Genomic DNA, 25,917 nt, shown 5'->3' with positions numbered 1-25,917 from the left:
GGAGTACTTGTGGCACCTTAGAGACTAACAAATTTATTTTGAGCATAAGCTTTCGTGAGCTACAGCTCACTTCATTGGATGCATTCCTTTTCTGTACGAGTTTTTTCATGAAGTTGATAGATTTTGACTCCATACAGCTAAGTTCAGTGCCTTGCATAATGACAGGTTTCAGAGTAGCAGCCGTGTTAGTCTATATTCGCAAAAAGAACAGGAGTACTTGTGACACCTTAAAGACTAACAAACGTATTTGAGCATAGCTGTAGCTCACGAAAGCTTATGCTCAAATACATTTGTTAGTCTCTAAGGTGCCACAAGTACTCCTTTTCTTTTTGCAAATACGGACTAACACGGCTGCTACTCTGAAACCTGTCTTAAAAGTGCCACTGATTGAACAAAATAAGGTCTTTATGCTGAAGTGGTGAAATTCTAGTAACTGCATAGCCCCTACCTAATACTAATATCTCTTAAAATCATGTTATATTGGCACACATAGATGTAGTGGTTTTGAGTGTTTTACTAATTTGGTTTATAATCTCAGTCTTTTTTTATTTAAAGTGTTTTAATGAAATCCTGTTTTTCATGATCTAGATCAAGGGTTCTCAAACTTCATTGCACCATGACCCCCTTCTGACAACAACAATTACTATAGGATCCCAGGAGGGAGGACTGAAGCCTGAGCCTGCCCAAGCCCTGCCACCCCAGGGGAGGGGGGTGCAAAGCCAAAGCCCCACTTCCCCAGGCTGGGGGGCCAAGGCCAAAGCCCAAGGGCTTCAGCCCCAGACAGGGGCCTGTAACCTTAGCCCCACTGCCCAGGGCTGAAGCCCTCGGGTTTGGGCTTTGGCCCTGGGCCCCAGCAAGTCTAAGCCAGCCCTGGCGACCCTGTTAAAATAGGGTTGCGACCCACTTTGGGGTCCCAACCCACAGTTTGAGAACCGCTGGTCTAGATTAATATAGAATTGAAATACATTGTGCTTATGCTGTTTATGCATTTTGCTTACAGTATAATTGTGGAATAGTAGCTTAAAAATGTGACCAGTCACTTTAGTGTTGTGCCTGTGGGAGGAAATTAACAAAATACAGTGGTTATGTGCACTGATGACAACATTATTGCCTCATAATAGCACCAGGTTAATTTACCTTATTTCTTGCAAGCTTCATAAGGAATCAGTGGTTTTCAGTAACTCAGTTTGATGCAAGAGATTCTGGCAAAAATCGCCAGATTTCTTGATAAGGATGCATGGTAGAAGTATAGAATGATTTTAAATCAAAGCGACTTAAATCATTGATTTTAATTATGATTTAAATGAGCAAGCAGGAAGCCTTGATTTAAAGAATCAATTTTAATTGCTTTGCATTTGTACTTTTTAGTGATTTTTTTTTCCCCCTAAAGAGAGGTTGATTTTTGTTAATTAAAATTGTTGTTAAATGGTTAATTTAATGGTTGATTTAAAAATATTGGTTTGAAACTAAATATAGTCTTTAAACTAAATTTGATATGCTTTTCCTGACCAGGAGGCTATGCTGTATCTATACTTATTTATTTAAGGACTTATGTAGCTTAATTTATATTTATTTAATTTTAATTTTTACGTTTTGTGTGTTAGAAAATGGTGAATGTTGCATTTCTTATTTACTAGATTTATTACTTATTACTAATACTATTTATTACTTATTTAAAGAGATGACTCTCTTTTTTTTTACTTGTGATTTTTTTTCAAGCTCTATTTGGATGGAAATTTAGATTCAATGACAAATGCACAACAACAGTATTTTAAATTTATTTTTGTTAAATAAAACTACTTTCAAACTACTGCATGCATAAGGAAATAAGTTTATCAAAAGGTTTATCAAAACCTGTTTTGCATTTAAAACTGATTAACAAAGCTGTATTATCTATAGTTAGTGAATTGAACAGATTGTTTCTGGTCCCCATGCCTATAATATTTTAGAACTAGTAGATCTCATCCTCTCACACCTAGATTTTATTCATAGATTGGAAGAGGAAAACAAGCTTCCCTGCTTTTTCAGCTCCCAATTGGTTTCTTAACTTTGAATATACTAGCCATTGAACTGAACTGAAGAAAATATTCTCTCTGTACTTGCAAAAGAGCGCACTGCTGTCAAAAGCTGGTTTAGCAAATCAACAAATTCTGGTGTGAGGTGCTTAGACCACTGAACTGGTGGAAGTCACTGGCTAACTTTCTTTAAAACTTGGCAACAAACCTGTATTGCTTAATATTTTTTTCTACTTAATTTAAATTAATAGGTTATAATATGACTTAATTTTAACTAGGGCTGTCAAACGATTAAAAATTTATTGTTAGTAATCACAGTTTTAATCACACTGTTAAACAATATTAGATTTCTCTCTCTCTCTCTCTCTCTCTCTCTCTCTCTCTCTCTCTCTCTCTCTCTCTCTATATATATATATATATATATATATATATATATATATATATATATATATATATATATATATATATATATATATATATATAAAATAAATAAATTTTTTTTTTCAAATATAGGCTCTGGGCTTCACTCCTGCTTCTGCCACATTGGTATTAGGCGTTTATATTAGCAAATTCTGCATGGATTGCTAGTAGTTTGTCTACCCGTTCTGTAGAGTGTGTGCTGTACCTTCCTTGTAAATCCGTCTCTGCCCTTTGGCTCAGGATTACTATCTCTTGCACTGTTCTCTTCCATTATACATTTTGTACAGCTGACATGGATAGTGAAACTACCTTAATTCTGACATTCTGGTCTGCAACTCCTTTGAACACATAGCGCACAAGAACAGAACAGACCAGCTGGGTTCTGCAGAGTGAAGAGTTCAGCGAGTTTTGCTCTAGATTCATTAAATGCATCTGTTTACCAGTGCTGAAGTGGAGGATGGAATGGAATTAGGCCTTGTACACACTAGTCTTTTCTGGAGGATCTCTCTCTCTTTCTTTACCACTAGTGTAGCTCCCCTGGTGACGGGAGTGAGACATAGTGATAGAGCACAGGCATTTTTACCACTACCCCATGTTGGACTCTCTCTGTTCAGGGTTAATTAACATGGTGGTAGAAATGCCTGTACCCTTTTTGTGGTATGGTCTCTGTTGTTACTACTGGTGATGGTGTGTAGTGTAGACACAGCTCAGTAGAAGCAACAAGACGGGGTGATGAGAAGACACAGGGATAAATAGAAAAAGGAAAAATGATACTTGTCTGAGTTACAGGCACGGTAGGAGAATGGATTCCTTGGCCTGGCCTGTTAATCCAATATGAAACACACACAGGATAGGGTAGAGAGAACTCTTTTTGAAGAAAAGAACTGGTTATTATAATTGGAAGAAAATCCGTTCTTTATTTGCTTGTGTACAAGAAGGAATGTTGGTTTAAAGAAGTATATTGGGAGTTACACCTCCTGCTCTGTGCACTCTTACTTCCTTGTTCTCTCCTACCCTTCTGTTAGATATAAGCCCTGTCCTCATTAGTTGGTGGGCAGGATATTGTATGTGGTTTGGTTTTGGCATCATGCTGCTTGCTATTATAGCATACGTAGGATAACTCATTTAAACACAACTGCCAAACAATGGGAAATTGAATAAATCAATCCTGAAATACATATGAAGTTCAGGTTAGCCAGCTGCCATCCTATTCAGCGTGTGCCTTTCCTTGTATTAGTGTTATCTTCAGATTGCACTGGATATTTGGTGTTCATTCCTGTTCCTTCTTTTTTTCTTGGATGCTATGCATGGCATCCATGTTTCTTCACAATAGCGACCAAATAAAGCAGAGCCTCTGTATATGGGCATTATGTTTTAAAATAGAGTAAAACAAGCAAGCTGCTACACTCAAGGCAAAAGGTATGTGTGTACAATGAACTCACTTGGAGGTCTTTATTTTCTCCAAATCCTGTGATTTTAGTGGTGGGTGGGTGTGTGTGGATGTGGATGTTTTGGTGGAGAAGTGGCTCCTTTCGGTCTGAATCCTGAAAGAAGTGCCAGCGCAGGGAAACTCTTAGTGAGACTCTGTGCAGGGGTCTCTGTCCAGATCCAGTTGTAGAATTGGGGCATTAGTGGCTGAGTCCATTGTGCATTTTGGTTTGTTTGCATAGTATGTCAGTGAAATTTAAATAAATATCTAAGAAGCTAGCAATAGGATAATTGTGATTGTCCTTCCTATATCTAATGAAGGGCTCCGGTTTACTAGGCTCACGTCTTCTGTCCTCTCTATGGGCCTGATCAAAAACCCAGTGAAGTCAGTGGAAAGACGCCCATGGACTCAAATGGGATTTGGGTCAGGTCCTAATAGAGTAGAATTACCATGTAGCGGTTCTGGAAATTTACTCCTTCGTTAAATCCATACAGAATATACTTACTTTAAATTTTCTTTAGTTTTCGTAAGATTTTGGAGAGTGGACAAAACAAGAGATTTTTCTCGTCTTTGCTCTTGTTATTTGAGATTTGTCCCAGGGAACAGAGCAGTATTTGTCCCCAGTCCTTCATGGAGACGTAGTTCTTATGCATGGTGCGGGAGATCATTTTTACCATAAATTGTAGGATTGACTTGTTTTTGCAAAATTTAGCTGAAAACTGGAGCTCTTATTCTAGCAACTTCAGTGCCTCTTAGCAACTCTTGATAGCTATTTAAAAAGCCTCTTTTTAACTGTTAAGTTTTCCCCGCCCTAAAACTAGTACTTAAATGTCCTTTACTGTAGTATTGGTGAGGAGGATTTTGCTCTGCTAGCCTCTTGCCAGAGTTGTTTGGAAATCTTGTGGGTTTTTTCATATTTTTTCAATGCTTTAGAAATAATTGTTACCTCAATTATTGGACTCTAATGAAAAGAAATACAGCACCACTTTGAGCAAGAGAATATTCACATACCAAAAACCTTTAAGTTAGGGTTAAAATGAACATTATACTTCAAAAAACCAAAATGCTCAAAAGTAAAAAATTTAAAATCCAAGGGTCAGAGTCTGTTCTCTGCCTCAGTGTGGAAAGAACAGCCTAGGGGAGGAAAAAGGAAGCCAAAATGGCATTAAACCCCCTTTGTGCCTTTCAAATTCTGGGCTCCTCTGCAGGGCAACCTGTGGGTTGCCAGCTTTCTAGTAGCACAAAACTGAACACCCTAGCCCCGCCCCTGCTCTGAGGCCCTGCCCCCACTCACTACATTCCCCCTCCCTTGGTGGCTCGCTCTCCTCCACCTTTGTTTCACTGGGCTGGGGCAAGGGGTTGGGGTGTAGGAGTGGGGGGGGAAGGCTCCATCTGGGGGTGCAGGCTTTGGGGTGGGGCTGGGGATGAGGGGTTCAGGGTGCGGGAGGGGGCTGTGGGTTGAGGCAGGGGGTTGGGGCGCGAGCTTACCTCTGGTGGCTCCTGGTCAGCTGCACAGTGGTGGGGCTAAGGCAGGTTTCCTGCCTGTCCTGACTCCGCACTGTGACCTGGAAGCGGCTAGCAGATCCGTCTCCTAGGTGGAGGCGTGCAAAAGGCTCTGCACGCTGCTCTTGCCCACACGCACCGCCCTCGCAGCTTCCATTGGCTGCAGTTCCTGGCCAATGGGAGTGCGGAGCCAGTGGCCCCTCCACCTAGGAGCCCGACCTTCTGGCCGCTTCCAGGGCGGAGCGTAGAGCCAGGACAGGTAGGGACTAGCCTGCCTTAGCTCTGCAGCACCGCCGACCGAACTTTTAATGGCCCAGTTGGTGGTGCTCATCGGAGCCACCAGGGTCCCTTTTCGACTGGGTGTTGCGTTCGAAAACTGGACACCCAGTCACCCTAGCAACATGGCCCCTAGCACAAGTTAGGGAAGCCACTAAGGGCTGCTGTAACTAACAGTGTCTTCCCACAATTGCCAGAGCTCCCCCTTGTAGCTCTCGCTCTCTTTCTCCTACATGGTGGGATAGCATAATGTTGCTTATGCTGCCATTTTGCTACCCCTGTGTGGAGGGAGCTCTCGGGGGGGCTCTTTTTCTGCCCCATTTAAGTCCCTTTATGTCACCAAAGCTGTTTAAAGGGGACTTGCACAGGATCTACCCCAAGATTCCTACATCAATCTTAATTCTTCACCGCATCCCTACTGTAACGTAAACATCCTTTCTACCACTGTCCATGGTATTCTCTCTCAAAACAGATGAAACTCTATTTCTTCCTACAAAACTCTTCATTAACAGTTGCATTTGGGATTGACATGTGACTCTGCTAGAAACTATATCTGGGTGAGAGCTGGTTGGGATGGGGGAGAGGTGAATTTGAAAAAAAAAAATAGAAATATTTTTCCTTTATATATAATATATACACATTTAATTTTTTAACTTAAATTCATTGAAATTTTTCAGAATTTCAGACAGCTGTGCCTAGAGTCCTAGGGCCAGATTTTCTTGCATTCCAGCCTCTGTGTACAGCTGTTGTGGCACAAAGGGGTAGGAAAACATCTGGATTGGGTCAGCTGAGACTTGCCGCTGATAATGGGGCACTCTTAGCTGGTCTAAAACCAGTATATTTGGTTCCTGAACCAAATGTTTCTCCCAATACAGGAACATGTTGTTGTTGTTTGGAGGGGGAGAGGTATGGTGGGAAGTAGCTGGAGTATCTGGCTATCTGCAGCCTGCATACGCTTGGTGTGCAAATTGGTCCTAAAAATCATGACAACTAATAGGATCTTGACACACCCCATCTCCTGCACTGTGCTGAGCCAAACAGCTGAGCCAAACTGCACAGCAGAAAATCTGGATCTTAGTTTTGAAATATAGTTCAGAGCTGACCTCTCAAAGTCTCCTGTTCCACTACAGCATAAAGACACCATTATACCTGGTGCATCCTTGTGATGTGAGGTCTTGCCTATACTATACTCAATTCAGCTTCTGGCTATAGATCAGAGAACAATACACTACCCATAAAGGCCTCAGATCTGGCTGAACCCTCTTCTGCACAAATGCAGTGATGTCAACAATTAGCCTATATTGTGGAAACCATAATCTCCAAAGTGTGTGCGTGTTTTTTTTTTTTCTAGTATGGCATTCATTTCTGTAGTCTCATCAGCACAGTGCAGCTCCAGCTAGGCTCAGCTACTCAAATATGGATCTGATTGTAGGATTGGGACTGATTCTGTTTTAAATCAATGTTTTCAAATAAATATCCCTTAACTTTCAGGATGTAGCCATCCTAACTGATAACAGAAGTAAAGCATCACTCAAAGCAAGATAATATAACGGCTGAAGCTTGTAAACTGTGTTTGATGGAACTGTTTAAACTATTAAAATTTACATTTTTAGGGATTGAAATAATTAACTTTCACATTTTTGACAGACGTGAGAATGGAATTTTGAATTTCCTTCCCATGGTTGAATTGCTCTGAAATGTATCAAGAAGGGGAATCTGCGTTTCCTGTGATGAGGAAGCAGTGTGACTACTGAAATGCATTCCTTTCCTTTTCAGTACATATCTTTTATTTAACAAGATTCTGTTGTAAGGAAAAGGTTCTGGGTTTTAGGATGGAGCATATTTTCAACAGAAGAACACGCTGCCCTGATGAATAAAAGAAAGGCAGGTCTTGGAGCAGTTCACTTTGGGGAAGGAGGGACTATGGTATGCATCTAGGAAGGTAGTTACTTAGATAAAATGCTCCCCTCTACCTCCTTTCACACATCCACACAGCAGTTTACTGTCTACTCAGAGATACATTATTTCAAGCCCTGCATGTGGTTGAAGGGTTAGAAAAAAGAAAGGGGGAAAAAAAAAATCTGTGCTTAATTGACTAGAAAACAAATAATTTTATTTTGTTTCTGATCTTCATTTATAGCACCAGCAACAAGTGGTGCAGGCTGTGGAACGTGCCAAGCAAGTGACCATGGCAGAACTGAACGCAATCATTGGGGTATGTGGTCTTTCCATTTTAGCTCTAAGTGTTTGTAATTAGCTCTTTTTCTTTATTTAAAAAATAAAAATTAAAAATTTGTTCCATCAACTGAGCAAAAGTTGTGGACGGCAGTGAAGTTAAGTAGTCTGACTTAATCTGCATAAAAACTGATTGCAACATAAAAACTTTTATTGAACCGTGGCCATAAGGTGACTAGTGTAACTGTTTTATCCATCCCTCTGGGAATCACCTTTTTTTTTCGTAGTTTTCTTCTTTTTATTTATTTTTTATTTTTTTTTTTAAGGAAAACTTTTTTCATTTGCTTAGTGCTGTTCAGTCTGCCTCTGTAACTACCTTATAGGTAGCATTAGATTTGCACTGCTACTGAACGAGGGTTTTTACCTCCCTCCCCTCTCCGGTCCATGTGCGTGATTGTCAAAAATAGCGAGTATCCACTTTGTAGCTCACTTTTTTAAAATAAAAAATCCCCTCCCCCCCAATCTACAATTAAATGACAGATCTCAAAGGAAGTGATAGGTGCCATGCTCCCAATTGTCTGAAAAATACAGGGCCCCTCGTCTGAAAACATTTCTGGCAACAGTATAGCATAGTGTAGAAGTCCTGCAAGGTTTTAGGGGTCTGGGCAGCCATAATGTTTACGTCTTATGACTCAAGAGGAAAGGAAAAACAATTAAATATTGGCTGTTCACATTGCATATAATAAAGGTGAGAAATCATAGCTTAATAGCACATTATTCACATCTATAATTATGCAGCTGGTGCAAGCAGTTGTTTAAGCTATTCTAATGAAGATACTACAACTGTACTTTCCTTATTCTATCCCCTCCAAAATGCTTTTTCTTTTGTGTATAGATTATACAAAAATCTTTCCTTTTTTTATTCAGTGTATCAAACACACTTTGAAATGCTAATTATTCCATTTACTTTCATTAAAATTCAAATTGCTGAGTGAAGATGTGGATAAGGGTCGCCAAATAATCAATCTGAAGTGAAGATATTGCTTCAATTATGCCTCTGTCTTTTAACAAGGAAATCAGGACTCTCTGATCATTGCTGACGGTGTTGTAGAGCAGTTGTCTGATTGTAGCTTGTTTTTAATAGTCTGTTTCTAACTCTATTTTGTATCCCTCTGACCACAAGAATATACTGGTAGTCAATTAGAAGATATAAATGGAAAAGAGTAACCTTTATTTCCTGTGAAGTGCCCCTTGGAAAGAAGGGGATGAATCAGAGCGAGTCATGTAGAATCATGAATAACATTTGTTGTATGTCTTTTACGCTTCAGTGGGGAGAGTGGGAGATGAATAATTTCCCAATTAGTTTTCATTACCTAACCAAAATACTGCCTACTATTAACATTCTTTGCATAAAGTAAGTTGCGAAAGATTGGATTTTTTTTTTAAAGGTATATGTGTATGTGCTGCATGTCTCTGTACATTGCATTGTGTGTGTGCCTGCATGTATAACGCATACTTTATAAAATTTGTATATATAAAGGTGTGTGTGTGTGTGACTCAACATTACATTTCTTGAAGAGTCTATAATATGTTTACTTTCTACCAACTAGAGAATCAGGTATTAATGTAAAATGTGTGGCATTATTACAAATGTTGCAGATTTCACTTGTTGGTTTAAAGTTTTATCCTGCTTTCCATGAACCACTAAAACACACACACACACACACACACACACACACACACACACACACACACACACACACACACACACACACACACACACACACTCTAAATATAAACAAATAGAGTGGATGCTTATTCAAGAGTTTGGTGATCATCTTCTTTTCTAAAGGACAGAACTAAACTTCCTATTTTGTCCAAGACTGTCTGAGCCTACTTTTTCAGATTGATTGAAATTCTACCTGGCCCAGATTTCCTAAAGGCTGTAATTTGTGGCTTGAAGAAGATAACTCCCCTTTTACCTTCCCCACAAAAAATAATTTGTACTTACTGTATTTCTTTTGTACACTCTTTTGATTTGGAAAGGTGGGGATATTTTATGTGGATCTCTCGTAGTTTTTGATAGAACTGCAATATTCCTGACCGAAAAATTCTTGTTTTGTGATTTAAATTATTATATAAAAGGAGTAATCTGATAGAATCTTTAGGAGATTTATTAGGAAAACGGATTGAATAGGATAGCAAGTTATCAAATCAGCATACGTTTTAGTTGTATGGATACCCATGAATAAATCTATATGGGTATACCTGCACAGAAAATAGAAGCAAAATTATGACTGTAGCACTAGCACTAGAAAAACTCTGACACACTTAAAATGCATACCAATAAAAAGCAAAGAACATAATTAGAACATACAACTTCTTTTTAAAAAACTCTGATTATGCTCTGTCTTGTGTTAGTTTGCAGTTTGCTATATCTGCCAGAGTTCCTGCTGTTGTAACATTGTGGTGTTTTTAAAAGGATCCACTACTCAGTGGCTGTTTACAATTTTTTTTAAAAAATAGTCTTTATAATAACCATTTAGTTCTGAGCTGGAGTTGTACTGGACTTAGAGTTTTTAAAATATAATTGTGGATAACAAGTTTCTGTATACTGAGGGCCCTGTATAATGCTTAAAGTATACTGAGATCCCAGGGCAAAAGCCCTTTTTGGTTTGAATGGTGGACTGTGGCTTAGGATTTCAGAATTGGATTCCATGGGAGTTAAAGATGGCACAAGAAAAAAATGAATGTGCACGAATTATGAGTTTTTCTCTTTGAGCCTCATGTATATATTTTACACGAATGTACTCGGATTTAATGAAATCTGATGAAGCATCTTCTTTTTAACTTTGCAGTATTATTCTATCTTCATTGGTAAATGAACCAAATCACTGATCCATGCAGTTTAAATGCAAAATACTGAAGTGAGCCTGGAACCTGGAGAGACTGCTTGTTCTCTTGACAATAAGCTAGTTGTGTTTAATGGAATGAAACATGATTATAATGACTTCTTTCACAGGTCATGTTCAGTTTAAAACTGTTGACAGATTGAAACAAGTTAAATTTTTTTTTTTAAGAAATGGTGAAGTGTGGGGGGAGGACAAAGTACCTAGATATCCTAAATATACCAGAGAAGTATTTTAAACTTAAATGAATGCAGACTTTTTAACTGATGTTTGCAGAAGTCTATATTGTTGATTAGAGATCTTATTTTGAGTCAGTTCTCTTGAACAATTTGAACCCTTCCAAGTTCACGCTGTTGGGATAAGGAATCTTATGTTTCAGTTGATCTTGTCATGTGCCACTGTGTTTGTTTTTAAATTAGAAACAGCAAGATCATACTGTTGGAGCAACACACATTGTAGTCTTAAATCAGTAATATGATCTAATTAGGAATGATGTTTTAATTTCCTGCATTATTAAACAGTCATCTAACTTCTTTAAAATATTTTTTAATCCATTATTCTGTATAATCAGAACATGCTGTGTGAATGTGGTTGCGTTTTAATAAAGGGAAAAGGCGCTAATGTGTAATCAGAGTAATTATTTTTTTTCTGATTGTGTTTCTTTAGTATGCATATTTAAAACTGTATATATGTTCAACTGCACTTAGGTAGTAAGACCGAAATGGAGGCTACCGTTCATATGCGTGTTTATCACAGAGAGAGAGAGAAATGTACTAAAATCCAAAAAAGAACAGGTATGTGATGGTGTTCAAAGAAAAAGCAGTTTAGCACAAGATATGCTGAACCTCCATTTTTAGCAGTGACATTTTAATGATAGGAAGTCTGCAAAATTATTTGCCATCAATTGTGAAGGCAATAACAAGCCTTGGTGGTTTTTCACACTCTCTGTGTTAAGTGCTTTCAGAATGACAGCGTAAACTGTGTTAGAGAACTCCAAGGAAGTAAAACTGATTAAAATGTTCATGCTTGAATGGTGCTGATGGAATAGTTCATTTGGACTTTCTCTACCTCCTGCAGCTCAAGCTGAAATATTAAAATTCAGTGGATTTAAATCTCTCTCCCCTCAGCTCAGGAAAAAAACATTACATTTTAATAGGTTTTAAACTCATAATTCATTGGCTTGGAGCAGCACTATTAAATCTATTTAAATATTACTTGTATTACTAAGGATATGATTTAAATGATTTTACCTTTACCAATCTATATGTTTGAGTTTTAAAAAAAAAAAAGCTTTGGTTTAATTTGTAAGCATTTTGTTTTACTATGTCAGTTTTATTACCTTCTTTAAAAATAAGATTCTGTTTTTAAAGTTACTGGCAGTTGCTGAAAAAAAGGACCCTTTTTATATTGTGACATATAATTATCAAGCTATCAAGTTCCCTCTTCAATACACCAGTTATCAAAATTTCCATTCCGTGTTTTAGACTGAAACACTTGTTTGCTTGAGCTCGGAAGCTGCGTGGTTTTTTTTTTCTTTTTTATATGAGTAGTCCATCAGCCAAACCTCTCATACTTTCACAGCAGAAGTGTGGAACAATGACTCTTAAGAAAACAATATGTCATCTTTTATACATTCACAGATATGAGGATCTTAGAAAGCGGTGTGGTGTAGATAAGTGCACACAAGTTCTAATAAAAACTTAGCATCAATGCATGCTATTATTCCCTTGGCGCCAGTGGTCCAGAGCTCCTGCTGCTAAATGCTAATGCATTTTTGCACTGGTGCTTAACATATAGAGCAATTTCTGACTGCTTGTGCAAAGAGTCTTCTCTCTGCCTTTCAAACGAGATTACAGTGTAGGTAAGAGTAAGGGCCTCTGGTCTCAACCAGATCCTCAGATGATGTAATCTGGTGTAGTTTTGTTGAAGATGCACTGAGAGTCTGGCCCTGGATCTTTAGAAGGGAAGAGGAGCTAGCTTTTCCTCCAGATCTAAACATCTAGACATTGTATGTATTTGTGGGAGGGGCAAGCAAAGCTTTTTCTCTGTAGATTGTGGATGTTTTAATTTCAGTTTGTTCAATAAAGTCATTCTTGCCAATTGTGTACATTCGAAGATGGGAACTTCTGAGAGGAAGGAGGGTGCAGTATGAATTAGTAAATGCACTGTGACCTGTGTGCAACAATGATTTCTCTCTCTGTCTTTTTTGTTGTTTGATCAAAGGCTCTGCCCATATTATGCAGTGCTTGGAGTTTAAAGGCTGTAAAAACAAATTGGCCACCTGCTGTATACTGTACACAGATTGTTATGGTGGGAAGGCAGAAGAGGAGGTTGGCTCAATGGTGTATCTGTTTTGTGTTGTATTTATTTGCATCGTGTGCCCAAGGAAATATTGGAATGCACTGTGTCGTATTTAATTACTGTATTCAGTGTTTGTGTATTGAAAGTGCAAGATGCCTTGGATCAAATGGCTTGCAATTTGTGACGGTATCTAGTGCTTTCAAGTGTATTCTTTATCCTTTGAGTTTTGATGATTTAACCTGGTGCAGAAGGCTGTAACATTGGTAACTTTTGAATTATTCATCTAAAATCTGGATAGGTCGCAGGCAGGGTTGCCAATCCTCAAGGATTGGCCTGGAGTCTCCAGGAATTAAAGATTAATCCTTTAATTAAAGATTGTCATGTGATGAAGTCTCCAGGAATACATCCAAAATCGGCAACCCTAGTCTCGGTTGATGCTGTTCTTGGGGTGGTTGGGTTTCCCCCCACGTCCAGGTGCCAGCTACAGAACCTTATAGCAGTTGAAGCTTGATATAAACAAGTCTCCTGCTCTCCTCAGCACTTGCTGTAATTCAGAAGGGCTGAAAAAATAAGAGAACCTGAGTCCTCTTTAGGGTTTTTTAGGCAGTTAATTTTAATGCAGATATTGATTGTTTAGTATTTCCTTGCAGCGGTGCGCAAACAATTTGTATAGTGGGGGTGCTGAGAGCCATTGAACCAAACTGTAAACCTTGTGTATGGTGGAAACCACTTGAAGCCAGGGGGTGCAGCAGCACCCCTAGTTCCAGCACCTATGTTTCCTTGACAACTGTTCTTAGTGTATATATTTTAAAAGAGTCTTGTTATGTTTGGAACAGAACCTTGCCATTTCTCTGCTCATGCTGGGTGTCCTAATTGTTGAATTATATTGAACTGTCTTCACCAGAGTACCCCGTGACATGCTGCAGTACAGGTTGCAAATCACTTATTACCGCCCACTCACCAATGAGTGAAGTCCGAGGTCTTACTCATTGCGATTTAAATAAGTGCATATGGCATGATCAATGTCATATTTGATCAGGGGAAGGTATGGCTTCTGACTCCACATTTCTCAAGGTCTTCAAAATCCTTACAACTAAGTTGTGTGACCGCCATATCTTTTTGAATTGTAGTCTCTGCAGGTGTGTGAAGCCCTGTGGAGAATTTGCTTCAAGTTCTGTGGCAACAGCGTGTGTTGTTGCAGACAACCACGTGCAATATTTTCCCTCTAACTGTTTTTTATAAACTAGCACTTCATGCAAAGGAGAAAAGAGGGAGAAAAAAATTGCTTAGGAGGTCTGTAATCTAACACACACAAGTTGCTGACATACCAAACCTAGGATTTGTCATTCCACATCAGACCACAGGTCCATCAAGCACAGTATGTTGCCTTCAGCAGTGGCCTACACTGATGCATCAGAGGGAAAATGTATTCTGTAATACACCTATGTGATTGTGCAGTATGGTGTGGGTGGAGATTTCCTAATGATCACATCCTGGATAATACTCAGCTGGAAACATAAGGATGCAAAGATACCAGGGGGAAATGCAGTTGTCTTTACATGAGCCTGCCTGGGGAATAATGTGAAGTCATTATCAAGAGAGTCATGGTTTCTTTAAAACTAGTGTTCTAAAATAATCTCTAAGTACACTGTACACCCATGATATAAACTTTTTTTTCAGTCGCATTTTGTAGGCTGGAGCACTCAAGAATTAACAGGGCCCTGATCCAACAGAGCACTTAAGCACATATTTATCTTTAAGCACAAATAGGTCTGTTGACTTTGATGGACTGGTCATGTGCCTAAAGTTAAGCGTGGGCTAGCCTGGGGTCTAAATTATTGGAGAAAGAATAATATAGAAAAAGAAAATATTTAGGGGCATTAGTGTGTGGCAGAAGGAATAAAACAGACATTATTTGAAGTTCAGATTGTTTGTAATTATTTTGTTAGGGGTGATGCATTAGCTAAGACCATTCCTTGCATACTGTTTACAATTTTGCAGGGTCTTATTTACCATGTACCTGTGCAGCCCACATCACTAACATGTTTAAACACCTCACTAATGTTAATTAATTTATCCTAAAAACCCCATTGTGAAGTAAGAAAGTACTACTTTCTCCATTTTAAAGATGTGGAAACTGAGGCACGGAGATTAAGTGGGTCACCCAGGATCTCTCACACAGTCTGACAGATCTGTAAATTTAACCCATCTCTTCGTAGTCCAAGTCAAGTGCTTTAGCAACAGGAGCTTTCTTTACCCAAGTTGCTGTATGCGGAAACTGCCCTAGAGGGCAACAAAAATTATTCTGGATTTCGGTTATTTGAATAATGGAGACGAGAGTAGAGAGACTGGAGTGCTGAAATTTTAGAAATAAAAGGACATAGGTCCTAATTACAGCCCTATGTGAAGAGCTGGCAGTGCATCCACTTACGTCAGTACTGAATTGTGGTCTGTGGGTTCAACCCTTCTCTCCCTGAGATCAATGGGAATTTTTTAATTGGCCTAAATATGAGCAGAAGTGTAACACAGGTGGAGATCTCCTGAGGAACAGAATATATTGAAAAGAATGGATTGATGCCAAGAAGTTGCCTACTAACAAATTTCTGTCCCAAGTAAAAGATGTGCTGAAGTTGAAGGTAGAGTGTGTGTGTGTGTCTGTCTGTCTAAAAATAGGCATATAATATAAACATTTAAATACTTAAAAATGTTGCACAGTATAAGAATTAGTCACTGTGGATATTAGAAATAGCCATCAAGCAGTTCTACGCCTAGCAGTTAAAAACAGGAGGATGAAGAATCATTTTAGATGTAAAACACGATAAACAAATACAAACCTATGTGTTTTTAATGTCGAGCCTTGTGTTTTTATGTAACTCAGGCTAACTCAGTGTGGCTCTTTGCCCTCCTCTAGTGGCTAGACCTCATAGAGGTTTGAGTATATTGCTGACTCCATGCTAATGGCTCAAGCAATACAGGCTCGCTTTTTAGATCCAAAGGCCGTAAGTTCAAACTTGTACATCATGAAGGGCGTTGCTAAACTCTTCTTCTACCCCCTAAAGGTTCTGTAGTATGTGACTCATGAATCTCATGTGGCATTCCTTCAATTTTCCATAGATCAGTGGTTCCATACTTTTTTCATACCAGGAACCCATTTTACAACAGAAGTTTTAGGACCGCCTATTTTGTAGTTTATGAATCCCCTCCAATCCACCTATAAAGAAAGGGGTTGCAGACTTCCCTCCCCTTCTCCACACCAGACCTTTCTGCAGCCTCTAAGTTACAAGTGCATGACACAGACCCTCCACAGTCTCTTAGGCGACAGGCATTGTGCAAGGAAACACACACAGAGGAGGTATGGAGATTAAATCCATTTCCCTCAATGGGTGGATAAGGTGTGGATAGAGCATCTAGCTGAAATAGGTGTTGCTACTTCTATGCACCCCATGTGTGGGCAGTGAATGTGTGTCATTATAGTCCCATTGTCGCCATTCCTAGCCCTCGCCAGACCACCCTCATCCTTCTGTTCTCCATGCTGATCTGTGCTTAGTTGTTGTTGGTCCCAGCGCCCCTGCCAATACCCTGCACAGTGGAAGCTTGGAGGTTCTTCTGCATTTGGAGACTTCTGCCTTTTCTGTTGCAATAGGTGAATTTCATCCATGAAGAATGAAAGTTCCCTTTCATTAGTTAACAGTTGACAGTGGTGACATTTTTTTTTTAAAAAGGCTTAAGTGGAATAATTTTTCAGGAATTTCTGCCCTTTATCAAGAAGCTGATTCCAAATAGTGTTGTTCTCTTCTCTTCCCTGCCATTCAGGCCCTAGTCTACACTAGAAAATTAGGTCGGCATCACAGGTGTTGGCTTCCAACTTTCCCCAGGGGTGCTCAACCCCTTCTTGGCCCGCAAACCCCCTCCCCTGCTCCGCTCCACCCCTTCCCCCAAGACCCCACCCCCACCCCGCCTCTTCCCACTCAGTTCCGCCCCTCCCCCAAGCATACCCCATCCCCCGATCCTCCCCCTTCCTCCCAGCACCTCCTGCATGCCACAGAACAGCTGATCCACAGGAGGGAGGGGGAGGAGTTGATTGGCGGGGCCACTGGTGGGCGGGAGGCACTGCCGGGGGGGGAGGTCAGCTTGGCTGCCAGTGGGTGCTAAGCACCCGCTGATTTTTTTCCATGGGTGCTCCAGGGCTGGAGTCGGTGGCTCTGGTCAGCATAATGACGTCGCATAGGGGTACGAAAAATCCACATCCCTGAGTGGTGTGGTTAAGCTGATCTACATCCCCATGTAGTCAGCACCAGGTTGTTGAGAGAATTCTTCCATCAACCTAGCTACAGCCTCTGGGGGAGGTGGGATTACCCATGCCAATGGGAGAATGCCTTCCGTCCGGTGCAGCATCTAAAATATAGACATGCCCTTAGTTATAATTCAAAAATGTGTGGGTGGGAACTCCTGTAATTTTACATAAGATCCCGATTCCAGATGCTCTGCAAAAATGTGCACGCCGAGTTTTGCAAGTGACTAAACGTGTTCTTTTATAAAGTGTTTGCTGCATTTCTTTGGCTGAATCTTCCTTTTTGTTGTTTGTTTTCCTTTTATAACCCTAAGCGATTTTGTTGATTAAGAAATCGCTGTACAAAATGGATTAATGGTAATACATAGTGTCTGCATTCAAGATCAAGACTGGAAATGTACTCCTATTTTGTCTTTCATCCCACTTGGTATTTCTGAGTTTATTTTCTTTCTAGACCATGCAAAGAATCCTGGAGGCACTTGGGTAATATGTGCTTCCAAGAGTTTCTTCAGTATTTTGTATATATATAGTTGTTTTAAATAGCCTTTATTATTATATTATGACAGTTACGATCACCCCCTACCCTCATAGTTGTCCAAGTCTGCCTCCCTTTCCTTCCTTCACGTTGTCCAGTGTTCTAGGATTTAAATCCATGACTGTGAATTAATGAGAAATTTGCCACTTGTTTTTTTTCTGTGGACTTTATTCCCTCTGTCCCCTTTTTGCCTCTTTTACTTTCTCTTCCCAGTCTTTCCCTACTACAAGCATTCATTGAAAGCACTCTTGTTCCTCTTTGTGGTCAGAAATGAAATCCATCAGCTTTTTCCAGTAAATTAGCTCTGTGTGTGAGAAGGAACTGTTCTGAGAGCTCACCTGTGTCTGATACCCTTCCTTCCACTCCCCAAGCCAAGCATTCCAATTTTCAAAGTGATGGCTCTCTGTGTAGTGAGACTTTGAAGAAATCAGGCCATCTTCTGTGTTACATGCATGCTGCTACTTCAGTTACAGCAAACCAATCTTATATATTGCATGCATTTGGCAATATTTTTCATCTTAATGGAGGGGCTGTTGCATGGATTTTTTTTTTGCAGCTGATTTTACCGTGTTTTTTCTCACTGTTAGATGATTCATTAGGTAATCAGAAAAATCTGGGGGCGGGGGAGTTGTGTGGCATTACCTCAGAAGGGAGACCTGTGTGACTGTTGGAGGAAATATACAACTAGTGATAATTGTGGCAGGTGATATTAAGAGGTCTGTGCATATCACGTTAAACACAAGACTTCCAAGACAGTGTCTTTCTAATTCAGAGTCATGGGTGCCAAAGTACTCTAATCTCTTATATTTAATTGCTTTACTTGCTAATCTTTGAACCAGATATTGACATTAACCACTTCCCCCTCCATGGTTTTTGTCTTTTTTTCTTTTTCCTTCCTTTCCCTTTCACCTGCTTCAGTTTTTTGTAGCTGTTTTGTATGTGATGCTGTCTTAATTATGATTTCACCTGAGCAATCATTTAATCTATGAAATCTAATAAGAATATTTTTTCTGGATACTTCCTTGGTGTTTTCCCCCTCCCCTGCTCTGTTGCAAGGTGTGTGTGTGTGTGTGTGTGTTTTCACAAGCAGAGACTATAAAGTAGGTCTTTGAGAGATTCATTTGTTCACATCAAAAATGTCTCCAGGTTAGAGGAGGATGTTTGGATAATGGCAGTGAGTTTTCAGGGTCTATAAAGGGAAAAGCGGTAGATTACTCTGACACAGAGCTGCTTGGAAAGTATCCAGTAGACACTTGAATCCTTTCCAGGAAAATAGGCTTTGATTGTGCTGACTATAACGAGAACATTAGAAGCTAATTTGTTAGTGGGTTTATTATTGCATTTTACTATACATTTGATTTCTTTTTTTTTTTTAAGATGGGGAGAGGGGGAGGAAAGAGAGTTAACTTAGCATCAATGTTTAGAATCTCCTTGGTAGAAATCAGTGATATTCAGTCTCCAGATAGAGAAACTTTTTGTAAATTACTTTAAGCTTTCCATTTAGAAGGGACAAGAGTAGTTTCACAATTGTAAACAAGGATGTCACTGTAGAGTATCTGTAAGAAAAATCCTACTGAGAGAATCTCTTAAAATACTGATTAATAATAAACAGATGTTATCTTTTATTTGATATGTTTTTGAATGTTTGATCTCAATTTCAAATACGTAGGTTGTTTCAACAAACATTTTGCTTAATGTACTTTTAAAAATATTATTTACGTTTTTGGGTTACCTCTCAGTTATTTGATTCCTCTCCACCTTTGTAACAGCACTTGATGAAGTAACAGATACATGCAGCACTATTCTATACTGTACTTCTCAGCCAGTTTTAGATGATAAAAGCTTCTTCAATTGAGTTAACTGTTGTCATGATTAAGCACCCAAAATTATTCTGAGCAGTTTACAGTACAAATAGAAAGACGTATGTCCTGCCTTAGAGTTTACACTCTTATGCCCTAATCCTGCAGACACTTAAGCACATGCTTAACTTTATGTATGTGGATAGTCCAATTGTAGTCCACAGGACTAGGTGTGTGTAAAGCAAACCACATGTACAAGTGTTTCGAAGTTATATAATTAGGGGGTAACAAATAAAAGGGGGAAAAGGGTAGAGCCACATTTTCTGGTCTTCTGTGTTCAGTTGTGTGACAAAAAGTAAATTTTAAACTGGCTGGAGGTTCCCCTTGGAGAATTCTCTCTGCACAGAAGAATGTCCAGCAGTCGTGTACCAGCTGCCCTGCCCTGCACAACCCAACCCCAGCGTGAGTGAGAGGAGGGGGAGCGTTGGGTGGGAAGGGCATCCATTACACCTGATCCCCTGCTGACTTACAGTGCTTGCACCAGGGGCAGAGGCTAGAGTAGGCCCTGTGCTGCTCTAACTTCCACTGTGGTCAAGAGGCTTGAGACCAGTAGGACACAGCGGAGAATTGGTGTCAGTATGTGTATTATTGTCTTGAGTATAGTTATTCATTCCAAAGATCACAAAATGGCAGTTAAAGATGCACAGAGAACTTCTAGCTCTCACCCCTTGTGCAAATGCTTTACCACACAGCCTTTTAATTTTATGATCATACTACTTTTCCTGCCTCCTTTGTACCCAGGATTAATGGTGTTCTGTGAATGAGGTAGCTGAGCGGCATTTCATTTTTATCATTTTAGCTTTTGGACCAATGTCTGATTGGTTAACCCTCCCTATAATATGGCAGGGTGCAGGACTTCTCAGAGCCCTTCCTCCTTCTGTGTGCATGAGTACAAATCATAACCACAATTCATAACCTCTTAAACCTGCAGTTCCACTCCAATAAAAGCAGATGTGCACATCCAGTGGGATCCTGAGATATTATTGTTCCATGAAAATTTCCACTCAGTTTATAAAGTACACATATTCGGTATCCATGAAATGTTGGGAGTTCTATAGTTTGAATCATTTAATACGACCCAGTGTATGTACTCAAACTGTTTTCTTCAAACCATTGCAACTCGGCCAAATCAAATCTCACTTTCCCTTGGCCAGTGGAAGGCATCTTTGGGCTATGGCGAATTTCAAGTTTCTAGCCCCTTCTGCTGAGGTGCATGAGCCGTTCAAAGAACGGTTGCAGATGGGTTATTTTTTTTCCCCTAGCCGAGAAGCTGCCATTTTGTCCTCCCGCTCCTTTCATGCTTGAAAACAGCTCAAATGTTTTTAATTAAACTGGCAGAGAAAACAGATCACTTCTTGACCAAGAGCAAGTGAGCCAAATTTCATCTGAGAAGGTACAGCTTCGAGAAAGTTAGAAGCCACTGAGGATGAGCCTTTGTAAAGGAAATATGTAGGCAACATCTACCAGAGGTGTCATTATGCATATTGCTTATAACATCTAATTTATTTATAGAAAATGCTAATGCTGTTTGCTGCATCAGTGATACAGAGCATGTTACCACTATAATACTGATGAAAGCAGATGCTTACTTTAGAAATGTCAGTGGAAAAATGGATGGAAATTGGGGGTGGGGGGAAAATGATAGTCTCCAAGCTTTGTCTACAAATCAAGGTACATCCACCAGACACATGGTGCATTGTTAATTTTTGTAGTACTGTTCTTCATGAGTGTCCTTTTTTCTTGTGTAATTTGGTCCTCAGGGGAATAGTTAATGTTGACATTATTTTCTGTCAGTGTTAACACCCCACTGAGAAGGACAGAGGCTTCTGACTCCTCTGAATTATCATTTGAGGCTCTCTGCAGACCCAGGCAGACAGTGCTGCATCAGTTTATGCGCAGTTCTCTGTTTGGCGGCTTTCTCCCCAACACTCTTATTTAAAAAACAAAACAAAAATACTTAGATGCTGGAGTACTAGGTGTCATTCTCCTAAATAAATAATTCCATCTTGCTGAGTAGCTACAAAGCAGCCACACTCAACCCCTGCAGCTAAACAATGCATCGTTATCTTCTTAAATTCTGAGCAATAAAGCATCCTTCTATAAGAGCATTAAACAAACACACACATTTGATGCTTTCCACAAGTAGTGGAACCTTACGAGAATGGTATTGGCTGAAGAGCAGGGATAGAGGGCTGGCTACTCCTTCCCTCTTCCTGGGAGAATTCTACGTTTTTTGTTTTATTGATAAAGGTGGGGTAGGGTAGGATTGGCTCTACCCATCTTGATTCTAAAACCAGTGTTACATTTCAAAAACTATGAAAGGTGTCTCTGTTTTAAGAGTAGTGTCTTTAGAAAATGCAAACACTTACAGGTAATGTTTCAGACAAACTATTCATCATTTTTTATATTTATGCTATTTTAAACCAAACCCACTCTTGATTCAGGTTTAAAGCCAGGGAGGGAGGGAGAACTAATTAATGGATCAAGGTTCTTATGGACTATTCAAGTCAGGAGACCGAGTGGTGGGTTGTGGGGGTAAATTTTCTATTAAATCAAAGATTTTAAAAAAAGCAGGACCAGATGCCTCACAATTAGAAATTTGATGTGATTTACCATTAGTCCTGAGAAGCGGCAGCTCTAGCTTTAAAATTTGCTTTTACTTTTAATCTAGTAACTGTAAGAACAAAAATTTGGTTGACTGCCTATTATTGGGTAAGTCTTGAGCTGAGCAGATCCCTGATGGGATATATTTAACGTAACATTCCGCGCCCCCCCCCCCCCCCCAACACACACACACAGACACTTTTTTTTTCTCTTCCCATTCAATAGCTACAACAAACCATCTACCCCACAATGGTTAGTAAAGCACAGAGCTTGATGCAGCCTTGGCTGAGGTCAAGCACTCCAATTCTAACCTCTCAAGGGTTTTCTCTGTGTTGCCAGTGTACTGGTAAAAATGACTTTAAACTCTTGTCAGCGCAGTTACTGGTGCATGCATCACAGTCCCACTCAAATAAACCTGTCACAACACAGAGTCAGCAGCTAGAGAAGAGTACAAGGGCAGGCCTCTAGCTTTTCATTCGAGCATCACTAAACGTGCACAGAGTGCCCAATTATTTCAGCATTATTGAGCAAGCCTACAGGAGGACCCAAGCCTTGCTACATTAGATTTTCTTTAGTAATTTGCTGAAGTACCGCTGAGGACACTTAAAGGGCTTAAAACGGTGGCTGCAACCAGTTTCCTTTTCTGGATTGTTAATTCAGGTTTTCTCTTTCAAATTAACTCTCACTGCATGCTGTGCAGTAGCGCTGGGAGAACTGTTTAACACTAATTTTCTCAATTTTCAGCTTTTTTCCCCTGCTATAACTGCTGGTATAGTTATTCACATATGTTTTGATTAGACATGTATGTGGTGTGTCTCTCCCTGTAAGAAAAAAATCCATGACTTTTTTCAGAGTAAATCGAGTTTGACCAGAACTGGCGAATCTGTTTACTTGATTCTCAATAATTTTTTTTTCTTGGTTAATTCAAACTCCAATCTAAATGAAATTTAAAGTCAGTATTATGCCCTAATATGTGGTCATCTTTGAAAACACAAAATGTGTGTGTTTATCGACACATATATCTATACGTATCACTAGGTTAACCCCCCTTTCTCAGAACAAGTTCAATATCTGTGTTTAATTTCTCACAGCAGCAACAACTCCAGGCCCAGCATTTATCACATGGACATGGTCTCCCAGTGCCTCTCACTCCGCACCCCTCAGGCTTGCAGCCTCCAGCCATCCCACCAATTGGCAGTAGTGCTGGCCTCCTAGCCCTATCCAGCGCGCTGGGCGGACAGTCCCACCTACCAATTAAAGATGAAAAGAAGCATCATGAAAATGATCATCAAAGAGGTAGGAGCTGCTAGATGACCACAAGGCTTAGTTTGTTGGTGCTTTTTGCTTTGTCTCTTCTCTAAGAAAACAGTTTTCACAAGAACTCCTATATAATTGCTCCAGTATTTATTACCTAATTGTAGACCGTAAGAAAATGTGTTCAAATGGTGGAAATCAGGGTTTATAAATCTGGCTGTACAATATTAATAATTAACTGTACAGAAAAGTTAACATCTGTGCAGTTTATTCTTTAAGACATCATGATTTTTTTCGTCCAAGTATGATAAATGTGTAATTTAATGTAAACTAACTAGTAGTTTTCTCTTTGTATTTTCCCCATGCCACCGCCTCCTCTTCCTGCTTGTGTTGCTGCTGTTCTGTATGCAGATAGAGACTCCATAAAGGTAGGACTCTATTTCGTAGGTGGAAGGAGCAACTTAAAAGAAGTGTGTGGTACATTTTATTGCAGTTTGAACTAGAAATGTACAAAATGTCATGAATTGAGACTGGATTGTGATGTTTGTACTGATGAGCAGAGTCTCACGTAGATATAATGTTTCATTAAGAAAGCATCTACAGTATTTCATTAAGAAAGTGTCTAATAATGTACACGTCGAGGATTGCAGGATAATCTATTAGCCAATGAGTTTAATTATCCCATCTTTTCTCATTGGCTGAGTCTTCAGAATTGCCTCCTGTTCCTACATTTGGAAGAGCAGAGCAGTTCTTATGTCCCACTTGAGAGCAAAGGGTTGGGAAAATGGGCTAGCAGGTGGTATTAACTAGCCAGTGGAGACTGCCGACCTATACTCTGAATATATTCAAAATATGAACTTGTCTGCAAATGTGGAAAGAAAGAAGTTGAACAAGATGTGGAAATAAAATTTTGTTTTTACCTCCTAACCACTCGGGCTATCCCTGTTTATTCTTTAGCCTTATCTGAAGTGGTATAGGAGACCTGTTGTTTTTTTTTCCAAGCCCATGGAAGATGACCATCACATTAACCCCCCCACGCTCCTCCCCCTTTCTCCACATCCCCTGAATAATTTCTTGAATTAATCTCTATAGGTAGATAGCATGAGTGTTTGCATGGCCATATAAATCCCAATATTTATAAAGGGACACATGTACAGAATGACTTTCATAGTTAAGAATGTACTAGTCTATTTTTTGTTTGTATAAGCAAATATACCAGGATGCTTATCCAGACCTGGAACACAATCAAATTGTGTGTGTGAATTTCCTGAATTTTCAAATCAGGGCTTAAAAAATGTACCCATCTTCTACTAGCATAAGAATAAGCCTAAACAGGCACTATCAAGTATGAAATGGGGGTGGGAGGGGGATGTATTTCTGGCCATGCCTCCCAAAGGAATAAACATTTGTGTACATATAACAGTTGTAACAAATTGTGAGTCAACTTTCTAATAATTTTTATAAAAAATATGTAATTTACTACTAGGGCTGGTTAAATAGCAGAAAAATATTAATTGAATAAATCTGACATAGGTGTGTGATAATATTGCCAAGCCTAATAGCCAGATGACCATATTTACTGCCCAGGTAGTTACAAAATATCGGTTGTCCAGAGGGATGACACAGGTGATAACTCACTGTCATCACCTCTTACTCACTTGAGAAAAAGCTTCCGGGGAAGGGGAAAGTGTCAGGATTCTTACCTGAGTTCTCTGCTTGGGGTTTTGTCTGTCCTGTTACCTTCTGGCTAGTAGGTCTCTGATAAATTTTAATCCTTCCTCCCCAAGCTCTTCCCTGGCAACTCTCGATTCCCCCTTCTCACCTCCCAAGTCCCTTGGATGCGACGATGAAAGGGGGTGTTTCTTTGGTCTTGCTGCTGCAGATCGGGTGTGTCCTCTGCTCTACTCTTCTCCAGCCTGCCTTAACTGCCACTGTCAACTTCGCCAAGTCACAGCACAGTGAAATTGATCTGATTGTCAGTTTTATTGTTGGCCGCAAAGGGGTCTGAATATTAGCCACGAACTGTCAGTTTTCAGTGTGAGCAGCAGAGGCACTGCAGCTGTCTGTCTGCAGACTTACAAAGACAACACTGCTTTAGTTTTGCTGTCTAATTAAATTCTCTACCACAAGGGTTAGAAACGGGATTTTTGTTATTAAACGAAAGCTTAGGTGGTACAGGAGTTAATGACGCTTCATCTCCTACTCACCCTGGACAAATAGTTCAGTGAATTTTTCAAGCTCTCATTAAAAATCTATAAGTAAATCTGTACACATTAGACTAAAATTAACCAGGTATTCTCCTCCATCTGTATCATCTAATTAATCTGAAGCCATAATGAAACTTCA

The 25,917-nt window shown here is 39.6% G+C and overlaps 1 protein-coding gene across 11 annotated transcripts in view; it reads left to right on the top strand.

Annotated features, from left to right (window-relative positions):
- TLE4 (TLE family member 4, transcriptional corepressor) overlaps positions 1–25,917 on the top strand; it is a 120,197-nt gene that overhangs the window by 43,786 nt on the left and 50,494 nt on the right. For 4 of the 11 annotated variants that reach the window (XM_027827883.3, XM_037901799.2, XM_037901803.2 and 1 more), the window contains exons 6-8: positions 7,784–7,858; positions 23,409–23,613; positions 23,983–23,999. The exons of 1 other annotated variant lie outside the window; for it this stretch is intronic. In XM_027827883.3, the coding sequence (XP_027683684.1) occupies positions 7,784–7,858; positions 23,409–23,613; positions 23,983–23,999 (297 nt within the window). The remainder of the gene's footprint in view (positions 1–7,783; positions 7,859–23,408; positions 23,614–23,982; positions 24,000–25,917) is intronic. 6 more of the 11 variants (XM_037901798.2, XM_027827884.3, XM_027827887.3 and 3 more) reach the window with 3 other exon arrangements.

The sequence above is a fragment of the Chelonia mydas genome, chromosome 5, assembly GCF_015237465.2.
Source record: "Chelonia mydas isolate rCheMyd1 chromosome 5, rCheMyd1.pri.v2, whole genome shotgun sequence".
NCBI lineage: Eukaryota > Metazoa > Chordata > Testudines > Cheloniidae > Chelonia > Chelonia mydas.
The sequence above is the reverse complement of the archived record's forward strand: the minus strand, read 5'-3'. Positions and strand labels throughout refer to the sequence as shown.